The 16,465-nt window shown below is 40.7% G+C and overlaps 1 protein-coding gene across 3 annotated transcripts; it reads right to left on the bottom strand.

The window, feature by feature from the left end:
• Window positions 1-16: 16 nt before the first annotated feature.
• On the bottom strand, window positions 17-15,476 carry LOC103699147 (acyl-CoA-binding domain-containing protein 6-like). Of its 3 annotated transcripts, none has more exons than XM_039121979.1 (7): window positions 15,085-15,476; window positions 14,575-14,645; window positions 9,143-9,206; window positions 8,996-9,067; window positions 4,777-4,980; window positions 4,605-4,682; window positions 17-157 (listed from the first exon to the last, which is right to left on the bottom strand). In XM_039121979.1, the coding sequence occupies exons 1-7, from the start codon at window positions 15,244-15,246 to the stop codon at window positions 149-151; spliced, it is 660 nt and encodes a 219-aa protein (XP_038977907.1). In that variant the 5' UTR covers window positions 15,247-15,476; the 3' UTR covers window positions 17-148. The 3 variants fall into 3 exon arrangements, with proteins under 3 accessions (XP_038977907.1, XP_038977905.1, XP_038977906.1); XM_039121977.1 differs by lacking the exon at window positions 17-157 and adding an exon at window positions 3,885-4,279; XM_039121978.1 differs by lacking the exon at window positions 17-157 and adding an exon at window positions 4,338-4,495.
• Between the last annotated feature and the right edge of the window lie 989 nt (window positions 15,477-16,465).

The following is a 16,465-nucleotide window of genomic DNA, read 5'->3' as shown; positions in this document are numbered from 1 at the left end:
CTTCTAAAGAAAGGTGTCATAATCTCTATTTTCCCTCTTATCTCTAGATGCTCTTTTGGCAAATTATGAAATATTTTCCACTTGTTCAGTGCCAAGCAATATCCGCTTTCTCTGTCTGCTGTCCATATATTCAGAAGCCAAACCTCAGCTACCAGTTCTGAACAAAAAAGCAAAAAAAGCTCAGCTGCAAAGCTCGGTTGCTTGTGCATTTGATCTGGAAAAGGAAAGGAGTGCCAACATTTTCTAACAGAAATATCTAGATAAATGATTATGTTGTTATGCCTTTGATTACAAATAACGCAAGTTAGTGATTACAAAAAAGGCATTCATGTTGGTAAACATCCCAGGAAGATACATCAACATGTCATGATTTCATCGTTCTCATAGTAGAGTATGAGCTTGTGGTGTTACCATGGACTGTTCTCATCCCAGCAACTTTGCTTTTGCTAGTTTGGTTGCCACTCATTGCATGGTTCTGCTAAACAGGTTGCACATTAGGTACTAAGCTCTCATATTGTTTTTCATGATTTGAGTTGGTTCCTTTTTTTTTGGTGTGTGTGTGTTACCTAGCTTGGACCAGCTCTTTTATGGATTGATTTCAAGTACTCTTTGTGCTAATCATTTCCATGCAAGTTCATTTTTATGAACTAATCTATGTAAGCTCAATTGGACTTGGACAGCAGTCACCAACCTAGATTTGACTTGATTTTAGTGCCTAAACTTTGGACTCAATCCAGTTCAACTGACAGGAAAAGCAGGTCAAGCATGAAACCACTTATTCTGTTTTAAGGTTATACAGTGAAATGTTAATGGTAACAAAATTCTATTCTAATAATTAACTTGATATTATTAAAAAAACAATTAACTAGATGGCTCTAGCTTTGAAAACTAGCATAGCTGCACTGATTTTGTGAAAAATCAATCAATGTTCATCTTCTGATATGTATTGTTGATGATAATTGAAAATGCTATGAAAGTCGGTATGCATGGAGCTAGAATGGCAATTTTCAATTAAAACAACTCTAGCTATATTTGGATGCAACAGGAAACAAGTGTCTCAAAATCTTCTCACCTGCTACAAACTAAAGCTATAACTGTCCAGATCCTAGGTAGGGCTGCAACATCGTTTTCCTTTTAAAGTTGAAGTTGCATGCAAAATATACCATTAAGTACATGCAATGCACATGAGAGTGGCAAGAGGAGCAACCAAATTCTTAATTTCTATTTCTTTCTTTGACCCTCTGCAATGAGACTTCTCAACACAGTATACCAATTTCCTGAGAACTGGACTCTTGTTGCCTTCCTAAGATGAGAATCTGAGATAGGAATTTCTCATGTAATTATAGGGATGGTTAAACATTATCAAAAATCAAAATAGCACAGATGATCACAGGGACACTTGCTTTACAAATGGTAAGACATTTATGCTTATACAAAACCAAGTGCATAAACTTCTATTTAAAGTAATCAGACTTCAAATGCTTTAACTCATGCAGTCAACACACACCTAAATAGATCGAGAGCAATGCAATAAAATGCATTTGAGATCTTTTGGTTGCCGTTTACTTCATCTTGAGATTCATGCTAAATTCATCATTTAGTGTGCCATGCTTTATCACTAGCCCAGATCGTCCGTTCTTCCAAATATAGTGAAAGTAAATTGGATAATGTCCATTCGGATCTATTTTTGTATTCGAAACTATCCAAATATGGATAAAAATTTAAATATAAAAAATAGATATAAATATAGATAGCCAATTGTCCGATCCATTTTCAAATATCCTTATTTAGTTTTATATAATATCAATGAACTTTTAAAAATTATATATAACAACGTTAATATGTTATTAACTTAATTTACCATCCACTTAATAATATTTTTGATTGCCTTGTCACAAGTTTAATTATCTGATTTATATTCATATTTGTATCCATATTTTTAGTATCTAATTTGTATATGTATCTATTTAAAATAAATATAAATATAAATTTTTAGATCTAATAAATATTTATATTTATATATTTATTAAATAAAATAAATATAGATATTGATGTTTTTGGCATTTCATTGAGTTTCTAACATGAGGCAGATGCTCCTCAGAAACAACATAACGAAAACAGGTGACCCCACGAAGCGCCACGCGTTGGGTAGACGCTCCCCCTTCTACTAGAGGTGATCACGGGCCTTCTGGCCCGCCCGGCCCGCCCAGCCCGGCCCGAAATTTTTCGGGCTTGGGCATTGAAAAAGAGCCCATTGGTCGGGCCTGGGCAGGAAAAAACGGCCCGATCAAAAAATTCGGTCCGGGCTTGGAAACTTTTAAAAATGGCCCGGTTCAGCCCGGCCCGACTATAAAACAGTAAAATATAATATATTAAAAAATATTAAGAAACAAAACTAAAGCCCTAATTCCTAAACCCCCCCCTTCCCTCACTGAGTGCCGCCGCCCCCCTTCCCTCGCGGAGAACCACCGCCCCCTGTAGCCGGTTTCCGCCGGTTTCCCTGTAGCCGCCGCCGCCTCTCGGTTTCCGCCGGTGTCGTCGCCGCCGCCTCCTCTCGGTGTCCTTCTCCCCCGGACGGCAACCTCCGCGGCTCCGGTCACCGACTCACAGTCGCCGGTAAGATCTCTCCTCCTCCTCCTCCTCTTCGAGCTCGATTCCGGATGAATTTTGCCCAAGCTCGGAAGTAAAGCCCCATATAGCTTCAAGCCCGGATGGAAGAGAGAGAGAGAAAGAGAGAGAGAGGTGGGGGGAGCGAGAGAGCTCAGAACTCGGAGGTGGGACTCTGGAGCTTCCCCATCGGGCCGGTTTTTTAGGTGGGGGGGGAGAGGGAGGTGGCTACGAGTCTTCCCGTGGGTGGACCCAGTCGAAACTCTGAGGAAGAAACTCTGAGGAAGAAAGATCCACTGTTCATCCCGTGACCCAGTCGAAACTCTGAGGAAGAAAGATCCACTGTTCATCCCTTCTCTTTTTCGGTTTTGGTCTTCGGACTCCTCCCCTCACATTGCTTCAGTTCCACTGTTCCAGGCTTCCAGCTATAGTTCTCCCTTGACCTGAGATGGGCTCCTGATTTTCTTTTTTTTTTTGCCGGTTGGATGGGGCTTTATTTTTATTATGATAAATGCTACTATCCCAACTTCCAAGTAATGAAGGGATGGTTTGTTCATTGTTGATAGGATAATTCTTCCCCTCGCCCCCTCATGCGCTAGCCGACGATCCCACGACCGAGCAAGTCTCCTCCGCCGCCGCCTCCCCTGCCGAACTTCCAGCATCCGCCACCGCCAACCCCACCGTCGAAAACCAGCCCGCTCGGGTCCGGCTCAAGTACCGGAGCGGCACTGGGAAGAAGGCGGAGCAGCGGCGGGCTAGGAAGTCCGGCGGCAGCAAGACGAATGTGATGCGGCCACCGATGCCGCTCAAGGAGGCGGTGGCGGCGACGGCGCTGGCGGTGGAAGAGGAGTTCAGCCCCTACAGCGAGAACGGGAGGCTGGCCGGGCTAGGCCAACCACGGTGATGAAACCGAATTCGGCCATTAGACATCACGGTGATGGAGCAATAGGCCCAAACGAGAACGAAGATGAAAGAGAGAGGGGAGAGAGGGGAGAGAGAACATGATACCTCAATGGAACCACAGTCGGCCGACGATAGGAGGCTCGCCTTCGGCTTGGACCGCCGACCGGCGATGAGCGACGAGGTTCAGGGATCGAAGAGGCGGTGGAGGCGGAGAGACGAGAAGTCGAGAACCCTAGCCGCTGATCGATGATTTCTTTTTCTGTTGGTTGAAGGGTTTGACTGTTGATTTTGATTAGGATCGGGGCTCTTCGAGAGAAGAAGAGCCCGGCGAACCAGCGGTCAGGATTTCGACCCCTGCATCAGTTGGTCTGATCAGACCACTTACCTCAATTTTCCGGGCCAAACATCGGCCCAGATATCGGGCCGGATCCGGGCCTGTCCGGGCTCGATTTGCAGACTCAAACAGGCCAACACAACTACCGGAGCCGGCCCGAAATATATTCGGGCCCTAATTTTGAACCTGAATCTGATCCCAATTTCTTGGGCATAGCCCATAGCCCGACCCGAAGTCGGACTGACCCGGGCCCACTTCCCGTCTTACTTAAAGTGAATTTGTACATAAACACTGATGTATCATATTTATATACAGATCCCTAAAAAATAAAATTAATCACCCATATATCCCTAAACTTTGCATATTGGACAATCTAACGAGCACAAAATTAGTCAAGGGTCTTATTGACCATGTCAAACTTTTCAAATCTAGAACCTTTCATTTAAACAAGATATAAGGAAGGCCTCTTAGAATAAATCAGTTTAGATGATACTGATCAGAAAAAAGAACACTGCATTGTGGGAAAGTAAAATTTTACAATCATCACTTTCTAAAAATTGATCTCTGGTAATCAATACAAGGAATTTCCAAAAGAAATTTGCAAAGATATCACAAATAACCTATACTGTGTGGAGCTTAATTATCATCAGCCTGCAACCTCCAAAAGATATTTTGCCATTCAGAAGCACTTAACCAATCCTAAACACATGTTACTTCGTTCTAAGTAAAATTATAAGGTTATTATCACTGATAGACATACCTGAAGGTCATTAAGGTAACGACCGTTGTGATTTCCACCAAAAACATACATCTTGTCTTGCACCACAGCTGCCCCATGCTGTGCACAGATGGCAGATACTATTTAGTATTTAACAACAGAAGAATAACTCTGTCCTATAAATAAACATCAAATCAGATAATGAGTACAGGACCACGTAGCGGGGCTTTGGGCGTTGCCCAGATATTGAAGGTGCAATCCATTGATCATAAATACTGATTGAACCAAGACCCTCCATTACGACATCCTTATCCTGAGTCTCCAGCACACTTCCATTTTCTGGCGAAATAGTTTTAGGCTCTGGAAAAGAATTTCCATTAGGGATGGCCGACTGAGTTGCTGGCTCCACCTTTGGCTTCTGCAAGAAAACGAAAACAGAATAACAATGAGGGCTTAATCAATATATGCATTATAATTTAAGAGAACAAACAGTATAATTAACCATAAGTGGATATTTGATAGTTAAGGGAGAGTTTTACTTCTCAAGAATATTCTTGTGCCATTGAGCCAGCCCTATATTAATACAGGTCACTGAATATAAAGTAATGCTTGCAAAATGCATGCAAGAATTGCCATTTAAGTCCCACCAACAACTTGTGCGTGCTTACTAGCAGAATTCTTGTCTGCATCTAGCAGCCATTCCCATAATATTTCAGCTATTGACATCAGGAGAAAGATTGATATAAAGAAAAACCGAATTATGATAAGGTTCAGGGCAGTGCATAGCAAGGTTCAAAATATCATTGATTGTGCCTGGATCAATCAACACAACATAGACCCAATTAAACCCTGTAATATTACAGAGCAAAATGGTGGATAATTGGTCTTAGCATTATTTCGCATCCATCTGAGCCTCATTTTGGTGTTTGTTGGCCTCAAATCCCATCAATTCATCCCGTTAGTCAATTGCTCTTTCCTTAAGCTCCTGATCTTAGAGAGTTTAAAGCTGATTTGGTACCCTTCAAGCTGCACAAACCCTGCTTGAATTTAATTGTACTCAAGGTTTGTCGTACCGGTACCGAACCCCGTACCAGTGCCGCACTAGTATAGGCGTACTGAGTGTCGGTACGGTACGGTATGCGGTACGCCAGACGTACCGACATTGGCATACTGATACCGATACCCATCGGTACAGATATGGTACGTCCGGTACCGACCGGTATAGCATACCATGCTTGTACTCCCTTTCACTTAATGCCAACATCTTCACTTCTTCCTTAAGTTACTAATACATGAACTTATTTGGACACTCACTATGTTCTATGTATATGTAGATAAACTATACTGCTAGCTTGTATGCTCTTTCGTTGAACTGAATATTTTAGCGTGTACTGAAATTCTTTGACTATCTACAAGTTTGATAACATTACTTAAGAGTGGCTTTTTTTTGTGAGACCAGGTCGGGCTAATCCCCACCAACTTCCCTATACCTGCCCTGCCCCCCCCAGGCTGCAGGCTAGGCCCCTAGATAGACCAAGCCACTGCCCGCAGAACAAGGAATTTACTAACCGGGGGTCAAAAAGGGGGTGTTGCCACCTGGAATCAAACCCTCAACCTCTTGCTTAGAGGGCAAGAGGAGGTACCATCCAAAGTCCAAACTAAAGTTCGAGGGCTTTGTTAATTTTAGTCATCATCATCTAGCCTTCAGGACTAACATGGACCCACTATCCAGCTAAGAGACACTCTGTCTTCCAATTAGTCAGTAAATCTTTGCCATCGAATCAGGCTTCCTTAAACTCGTTAACCTGTCTACAGCATTCATTATAATATTCCAACTTATTCCACATCACCATGTCAAAATTCCTATATTATAAATTTTGTGGAAACAAGAGGGCACTGTCCACCTGTTCTGCTTCTTCTGCTTCTCGTTACAGCCACTCCAACAAGAATTAGTAGGGCTACAGTCATGGCATGAGGAGATCTTGTGGATTGTGCTCTATGCATGTGACATTATCAACAAAATAGCATTATCCCATCAATCCACCATCCAAGGAAAGCCACATCCTTTTAATTCATGTTTCAAATTTCAGTACATGACTGTAATGATCCTTACCATGGTCCAACAGATGAAGTTTACTATCTGCTACATGTCCTTGATCCAAATGTGATTCTTTAGTTATGTCTTGGCCTTTCCTTGGTGCATCATTAGATGTCTTGATGAGTCCACTATTTAGCATTTTCACTAAACATTCAAGTTACTCTTGTTTCAAGACATCTCATTACTTTTACATGGTGCCACTGCTATTCTTTCAAGTTTTCAGATATGAAGACCTTGCTCCACTGATTATGGCTCACGAACAAGAGATACTTAAGATCTTAAGCATTATTATTTGTCACTCATCAAACATGCGCTAAAAGGATCCATGCCAAAAATCTATATTCATTGTCTATGATACCAGTGGAGCTTGAAGATCAGCCTCAAGCTTCTCCCGTGCTAATGGCCGATATCTTGGTGGGCTCCAAGTATGTTTCATCATTGCAAAAGTATGTCCTTATAATCATATTCCACCTATGGTGATTGAGAGATGAAGTGGGCAAGCAACATCATGTATTTAAATAAGGGGTGCAAGTAGGTTAGCTCATAAGGAGAAGAACTCATAAGGGAGTAAGAAGAAACAGATAGAGCAAAGGAAGGCCTAGCTTAGCAGGTCAGATCTTGGCTCAGCAGACTCAATAGATCATAGCTCAGAAACAAGACTTTGAAAAGGCACGGAGCAAACACCGGTATCTGCCTTAGATGGCTTTGATTGATTTCCACCCTCAAATCTTAGATTAAATGACTTTCCCCACTTGATTGAGTTCTTCTGACTTCCTTATTGAACTTGAAGGCTGCTCAATTCCTAGCTTGACCCAGAACAAGAATATATAAGACAAGCATCAATGCCCAACCCCAGTTAAGCAAAACACCCAGCCTTTGGTTCAGGTCCTGATTTAAAGTATGTGGTGGCCATATCGGAGGTTCATCTCATCTACATTGTTTGCATGCAAATTACCATTCTAGATTTGCTTCCTTCAAGTACCCATTCCATATAGCATCAACCTGTACTTCTTACCAATCTACTTTGCCAATTACCTCAGCTTGCAACCTGTAGTATCCAACTGTCATTTATTAGCTTTTTTGAAGGTAATTTGATCATTTGTCCAGTGTCCGAGGGATGTTTAAAGTCTTGACTGCATTACTTTAAATTATAGCATATCTTCATATCATGTCACCTTCTATTATCACCACATTTTTTAGATGCAGCCCCTCCCAGTACCATCTAAGGTTCCATATTCTCCTACCTTATTGGTGGTTCTGGATATTTCAAGCTTTTAATAATTAATTGTTTGTATTGACAGCAATTGTGACCTCAAGCATCATATTTCAAGCTTATCCTTTTCAAAAAAAAGTACCTTGGCCACTTTTTATCTAGTCTCCTTATACTTCTATTAATATGCTACCATTCTTGCGCTATAATTTTCCCATAAAGGATATACTGCAACTTGAGTTTGAGAAAGATGGAGGTTCAACATAGTAGTACAACCCAGAGTTTTATTATATATTAGTAAATTACAGCATGTGTGTTTCCATCATTATCACCCTATCATCCCTCCGATCTTCTGTATGAAATAATGCATGGACTATCTTCAATAGAACCTGTCTGTCAGTTTCATTTATGTTACTTCATGTGCTTTTATCAATAATATATGGGTTATTTACAACCATGCAGAGTTGGCATTGCTACTCTAGCACTTGCCTAAACGATACTAGGAGAGACATGTTCACATAGTTAAAGAATATTTGCCATCCAAAGGGCTGCAATAACTGGTTCATGGAAAACAAAAACTTAGCTCATACATTTTTACAAGAAAAGGGATTGATACCACCGCCAGTAGGAATGCTAAACAATAACATATATGTTGGTTAAAATATTGAGATCCCTAGGTTAACAGGCTAAAAGAACAGAGTAAGTACTGAACCATTGATCAAAAAACAAAAAAAAAAAGAGAAATTCACTGAACAGTTTCCAGAAATCATGAATTCAAGGAAAAAAAAAATTTAAAGATATGAAGATGTATAAAATAGCTTTTATGAAGAGCACATCTTATTGAATAAATGAATAACTACTGCAACCAGATTCTGTTCAATCATAATCAATTTTTTGATTTCCTTATTCGATATGCATTTTAATTTATTAGCACATAAAAGAAGGTATATTAACCAATCCTCTTTCCATCTGGCAGCCAAAAAAGATGACAACTTCAGTTTTTCTAGGGGAGAGAAAAAAAAAAGGTAATTCAATGAAACTAAGAATGAACAAACAAAGACCTCCTACTAACATAACAAACAAACTATGACCTAGCCAAATTAGTTTCAGCCTCAGTATACTTACATGCATCTCAACATCTACAATAGGCTCCACAGTAAATTCAGGGACCTTTGAATACCAAGCAGGATCCTCCTCCTGTCAAGGATGTTACAGTGAACAGTTATTTGACCCATATATACATTTTCAACAATATTAAGTCTCCAAATGTACCTCCAAAATTTTCACAAAAAGACGCATTGCCTCTGCTGAAGACATGTTTCCGAGCCCATGCCAACTGAAAAGATGAATAAAATCAGTTTTAAATACTCCATATAATCAAAAGATGAGAGGGAGAGGAGGGAGAGGGAAGAGAGATAGCAGTTCATGCTGCAAAATGTAATTAAAATTCGACTATATGATCATATCATCAGAAAACAGTTTCCTATTAAATTAATTAAACTGAACCTTCATATGTACATACTCATTCGAAATATTCATCCAAAATTGTTGAACATGGTTCAATAAGGTGAAAAAGATCATGCCAAACAATCTATCTTATGCAACCGAACAATATAGTAATTCTCATGGTTTTTTGCAAAAAAAGGAATCATGAAACAGGATGTGGAAAACTTTGATTAAGTGCCTGATAGAACACCAAATTTCTAGATAGCTAATCTTTAAATAGTCTATTTTAACCAGAGACTCTTCAGAATCAATGAACGCAGAGGCATTGTAACAGAAAGAATTTTATAATATAAAAAATAGTAATAGTAAGAAAAATTCTCTTCCACTGATCAAATGGCATAATTTGAACCCATTAGCCATATTGTTGTGTGATGCTCTTGCTAATCATAGCCCTAAGATTCAAGAATGGACCACCACATGTTCCATCATGCCCAAAATATATACCTTCACAAAAATAAAGACCACCAAACATTCTCCAAGAGCTTATTGATTTCAACAGAGAATCAGGACTAAAGATAATACTCTCAGTGTCAAGTCAAAGGTCACAATACTCTGAAATTCAGTTGACTAAGAACAAGAAATTTGAAGAAGACTAAATTGCACCCAAAAGTAGGCACTATGAAGCAGATAAATGAGTAATTTATTTCATGTACAACAAGTTGGCAGGCCAGAGACCACCACAGATCGGCTCAAAATAGTGAATGTGATCATACTTTGAATATCAGTTCACAAGGAGAAAAACTAGAGAGCCTCTCTTTTCAGCCAAGCAAGCAGCAACCAAAGGTCCAAAACATTGTTTTGAAATCAAATATTGACAAGATTCTCCAACAATAAACTTCTGGAGAACATCAGCTGGCAATACCTTAAGTCACCTAGATCACAACTCTAACTCTAAGCATCATAAGTATTTAAAGAGTATCAAAACCTGTTTGATTCCATACTTTAAGGCTCAGTCATGGACGTGAAACCATATTTCAATGTCACTCTTACTAGGTCCACTTTCTCAAATCAGTGTGGTCAAAATCTTACAACCCACAATTGAGATCATAGCATCTTATAATCCAGATCAAATGCCCAATGTAAATTTCATCCTTGGAATAGGTCTAGAGAGAGTCACATTATCTAGATAAGTGTTCATATACAGATCGTGGGATTACTCAAATGGAAGGTCTACTTCATATGATTTATATGATTATTAGCTTTTAGAATTATAAATTTTATTAGAAAGCCTCAAATGCATAAAATTAGCAATCATGTCATGGTACTCAACTTCTCAAAAGTAAACACAAAAATTTTTGAGTTTGTAGAGAGACTACACCTTAGCAAACTTGGCCTAACCCATGCTATCGAACATGCCTAGCCCATTTGGGCTGGCAGTAGGATTCATATTGCTCTGTACCATCCCGGCCACCCCATCAAGATTGAATCATGGTTAAATTGACCATACCAGCCTATATAGACCTCTTACAAGTCCTTTGCTACTCAGCACCACGCTGGCTATAGGATTCAAATCAGGGTTTGCCAAATCGTGCATCTTGCCGATCGGCAATTGGTTCGGTATGGTACCACTAAGTAATGTACCACCCCAAGATGTGCCGGAACTAGGGGAGGGATAGGGAGAGGGGAGAGGGAGAAGGAAAGGGAGGCAAGCAAGAAAGAGCGGAGGGCTTCTTGAACGGAGAGGATGAGAGAGAGAGGAGAGAGAGGAAAACAAGAAAGATGAAAAAGAGAGAATGGGTAGGGCGAGACAGAGATTGAGAGAGTAAAGAGGGATGTGTATTGGTCTGTCATCGTCATCGTTGGCGGTGATGGCAACGACGAATCCCCAGCCCTAGCGAGATGCGAGTGAGAGAGAGAGAGAGAGAGCAAAGGGCTTCCTCGAATGGAGAGGGCAAGAGAGAGAGGAGAGAGGTGAGCAATAGAGGGAGAATGGAGAGGGTGAGAGAAAGATTGAAAGAGGACACGTACTAGTCTATCAGCACCATTATTCACGTTGATGTCGTGACAACAACGAAACCATAGCCCTAGTGAGAGACAAGCAAGAGGGTTATATAAAGCCCGAACTCAAAACGAATCAAAAGCTTGTTCAATCTCGATAACCAACTAGTTCAGTTCTGTATGCACCGAACCAAACGGTTCAGGATGGTTTGGTCATCCTTGAGACAAATATTGGCCCATATTGTTTGGTACCCTATCAGCTAGAAGTTTATATTTAGGATCCCATCGTGATTGAATCATGGGTACGTTGACCCGTACCAGCCTATACAGACCTCTTACAAGCCCAAATCTACTCGGTACCAAGCTCTAATGTATTTTTACACCCTTTTTTGTTTTGGCACTAGCTGGTGAAATGAATCAGTACAATAGACACTATACTACATAATATAATGACTAAGGAGTCATATGATACCATATCTCAAGATTTAAATCTTTGGATAAACACAGAGAAGCGATTTCGGCCCAATCAGCTCACCTAACATCGAATCTCTAGGTGTCATCAAGACTTGAGCCAAGCAGTTCTCAATCAACAATGAAAAGGTCTAGCTTGACCCAACCTGACCATGCATTTTATGCAGGGGTGACAATGCTTAACTCGTTTAACTTGATTCAACCCATTATAGATCAAGTTAAGTTACCAATTTAATAAAATGATCAAGTGTGGGTTTGGATTTTTGACCTGTTGAGGGGTTCAAGTTTACAAATTTTTGACCTAACCTAGATCCAACCCGACTCATATTTGGTTCGACCCGACCCAATTGCCACCCCTAATTTTACATAGTATTTTATAAAATTGGTACATAAACTTTATCAATACTATGACTCCACTTCTTGAACGCAACTAATCTAGGAGAGACAAGTTATCTACACCAAATCCCTTTAACCCTCTCACTTCTCTCTTCTTTAGTACCTCCTCTCCTCTTTCTAGTCAACTTGCAGCTGGAATGCCACAGCTGCATGCTGATTAGCAATCTTGGACCTCTTGGCATGCCTCTCTCTCATCCTTGAAAAGTATCTCCTTAAACCAGCTTTAGAAAAGAGTAATTGGGATTGTGAATCCTCTAGAGATGACAACATAGAGGAACCTCTATGAGGATTAGGGATTCTCCTCTCTATGTTCTATTAAAGTACTTCTCGCAATCTAAAATATGACTAGGTACGAACTTGAGGGCTTGGATTAGGCACGGGATTAGTGAGGGGATTAGGCCTAAAGAGGAGAAAAGGGGTGGATGAGGCTAGGGGGGAGGTGATGGAGGGTGGAGGTTTAGCCAAGTGGGGTTAGGTCGAGCTCAAGCCAAGCTTAAGCTTTAAATCTTAGGCCCGAAGTTAGATTGGAAAGACCTCTCGTTAGTTGATGATGGACTATGACCCAGCCTAACAAATGCTCCAGTGTACAAGAGACTAATTTTTATATTCTTGCAATCAATTGTCAAAATCTAATTCTTTGCATCATAAAAATATCCTACCTAGAAGGATAATTGAGCTTATATATTCAAGGTAGTGTACAAACACCTTTTAATAACCAGATGATGTTTGTTTTCATCAAACACGCTATATATAGCCTTGTGGTGGCGATAGACTCTTTTCTTTGTGCTTCATTGCTCTTTGCTCCTCCATCAACTTCACTATTAGCTCACCCTTCCAAATTTGACATTAAAATTTTGGAAGAATTTCATTAAAAGAATGGCTTATTTCAATCCATGCAAATTATGATCTTAATCATTCTGCCATTCCAATATTTATGACTTGATCTTGATCAATCTAGACAATCGCCTACACCATTCATCTTGATTCTTCACTATAGCCTGCCTTAATTATAAATTTCTTTGTCTAGATACACAAAAATATTTTTATTATAAAATCGGTTTTTCTACCAAAACCTTTAAAAATGTATATTTCTTCTTTTGCTACACTAATAAAAAATAATTTTAAGGTTTAGTAGACATTTGAATTGTATTATTAAGAAAGATCATAAAACACAAGAAATCAAAGTGGATAGTCACCTCATAACTACAAAGTTAATTGACAAATAGTTGGCACCCAATGTAAAAAAGCGATGTAGCAAATGGATAAGAGATTGAAAACACTAGAAAATGTTCAATCAAATGGGGTTGCAACTGAAAGTTTACATCGATCAACTACAAAAAACAGTAGTTATAATAATGCCCCACAACTTGCATCCATTAGACACTCTTTTCTATTAATTTTCACGTACTCCCCCCCGAGAACATACAAAACAGGCAACAGACGATTTTGTTGTTTGTAGTATGAATATTTCTAATTGTAACACATTTATATTGCAACTAAGAAGGCTGTTACTGCACATGTTGCCAACTTAAAGTACCGTACATACAGCCAAAAACAACTTATGCATCATATCATAGTGAAGAAGATAAAGAGATTGCCACATTTTTGTCCTCACACTAACAATAAATGCCATCCACATTGTTCACTCTCGGCTAGATGTTATCTAAATATAAGATCCTTTCTGTAGTGGTCAATAAGGTGAAAGCTTTAGGCCTTAAGCAGAGGCGTAATGTCCCAAACATCTCTCTCGCCCACTAAAAGTATCACAGTTTGTCATTTTATATATGACCTAATAACAGACACCTCAAAATTCACTGTGTCCATAATTGCTCTCTTTTTTTTTTACCTCCTTGTTTTTCAAAAGCCATCTCATCTAACAAAACTAATAACCGAACATACTTCATCTTGATAAAGATTCCTTAAATACGTCAAATTGTAGTTATCACTCTTTAAATAATGCTTGATTAATCATCGTGATTTTGGCATTTTCATGATTTTTTTTCAAATAGTTTTAGCCTTTATCTGCTATGTAGCATGTTTAATTTGGCAAAAGCAATTGTAGCATCAAAGAGAACATGGGCAAATATCCATAAAGAAAGTAGAAGAAAAGGCCCTAATCTCCCCTAATCCTAGCATAACATAAGAAATGAGAGGAATTTCATGCTTCTTCGGTAGGTAGAATCAAACGTTCAACTAGTTCAAGTAGCATTTCTAGACAGTGACGAGTATATATTACATCCCCAACGACCGTAGCTTTAGATTTTCCCCAAGTTGATGAGGTTGATAATTTTTGTCAAGTCTTCCATTTTTCTTCAAAATTCAAACAGAATGCTAGCATGACAACTTTTACTTCCTATCAGGTCTGGCAGAAACGGCCATTGAATGACACCAACCTCATCCATTTGCTGTTCTCCACAGGATTCCATGCCCTGGGTTTTGGAATATTGCAAGGCCCTACTGTTGCCTGCAACCAAGAAAAAACGCAATGGTTGATCATAAACTATAACATTTTTGAAGCTAATTGTACAATCACATGCACTTCACCTCAAACATCACAGATCGAAATGAGACAAAAAACAAAAAGAAACATCAGCGTATCTATCTCATTTCCAATAGCCCCTCGATTCACTCAATATTGCAAGACTGATCCACGGACGACCCCCCCCCCCCTTCCCAGATCTACCACCATTCCAATACGAAAACGATATTCAACATATATATATATATATATATATATATACCGAAAAATCGAAAAACAAAATTATAGACGCGGATAAATAAAACTATACACAGATCTCAACCCCACGAACAAATCGAAACCTAGAAAACATCAAACTCTCAAAAAAGACCCCCAGATCAACGAAAAAAATCCCAGAAAAATGGGTAAGAATCCGCTCTCTTACTTGCTGGTAGAGCGCGTAGAGCAAGAGAGCAACATCATTCCGGAACTTGGAGATCGCACCAATGGAGGAGGAGTTGGAGGATCCGCCAAATCCGGCGTAGGCGGCGGCGGCGTAGAACCTCTCGGGGTACGCAGGGCCGGAGCTCCCCCTCGCCATCGCCATCCCTCCGACGAGGAGATCGAGAGCCGGCGGCAAGATCTCGTACGACGCCACGAGGCCGAGAAGAAAAAAACCGAAACCGAGAACACGTATTTATAGAGCCAGACGTCGAGCGAAGGCCTCTCTCGCCCTCTACTCCTTTTCTTGAGATCGCGGGATCTTCTTCTATCTTATCTCGCTCTCGCCCTCTTTCCTTTTTCTTTAGATCTGGAGCTCTTCTTCTCGCTTTCTTTCTTCTTTTTTTTTTTTGGTCAAAACGGCAAATTATATAGCTCTAAAGTGAGTACATCCTGCCAGATCACGATAAAGTAAAGAGTACAGATCTGAAGAAATATCTCCTACAGATGTCCAAAGGAACTCTCCAGAGTGTCGTGCGACGAAGGAGGCGACCCAGTCTGCTGCCCTGTTCGCCTCCCGATATACGTGGGCTACCTGGAAGCCACCGAACTCCTGAGCCAGTCTCCGAATCTCTCTAATGAGGGGATGACCATCCCCATATCTATCCACACCTCGGATCCAATCAACCACCACAGAGGAATCCCCCTCCAATAGCACCCACTCGGCACCAAGGACTCTCTTCGCAAAAGACAAACCCTCCCATGCAGCTCGAAGCTCAGCCCCAACAACTGAAAGACCCGTCGTGCGCTGCCCCCCTGCTGCCACCATCCTACCCCAGGAATCCCTGATCACAAATCCAACCCCTCCAAATCCACCATCCATCATCATGCTCCCATCGAAATTCACTTTGAGATGACCAGGGGGTGGGGGCACCCAAGAGACGAGGGCGAACCTGGGCGCTGTAAAAGCGGGTGAAGTGCCCCAGATGTCCCTAGCCATCTCACTAGTGAATACCGCAGAGTAGGGGTGGCAAAATATGACCCGACCCGCCAACCCGACCCGTGTTCGACCCGCCATAAACAGGTTTGGGTTTGGCCTAAACGGGTTCGGGTCGTAAACAGGTTGACCCGTTTAACCTGTTTATTAATTGGGTCGGATACAGGTTTTAGATGTCTGACCCGTTTAACCCGTGTAACCCGTTTAACTATTGGGCTGATAGATAAGGGCCACAATCCACAAAGCCTAGGGCTGACCCAACTCCCCGCCTCAGCCCATTTTCTTTGCCTCGGCCCAACTCCCCGCTCGGCCCAATCTCAACGCAAGGGCCACCAGCCGTCCACTGCAGCACTGGCTTCACTGCTCCACCCATCCACCGTCCGCGACT

This window comes from Phoenix dactylifera, unplaced genomic scaffold (assembly GCF_009389715.1).
Source record: "Phoenix dactylifera cultivar Barhee BC4 unplaced genomic scaffold, palm_55x_up_171113_PBpolish2nd_filt_p 001307F, whole genome shotgun sequence".
In the NCBI taxonomy this organism is placed as follows: domain Eukaryota; kingdom Viridiplantae; phylum Streptophyta; class Magnoliopsida; order Arecales; family Arecaceae; genus Phoenix; species Phoenix dactylifera.
This window is presented reverse-complemented; position numbering and strand designations above follow the sequence as displayed.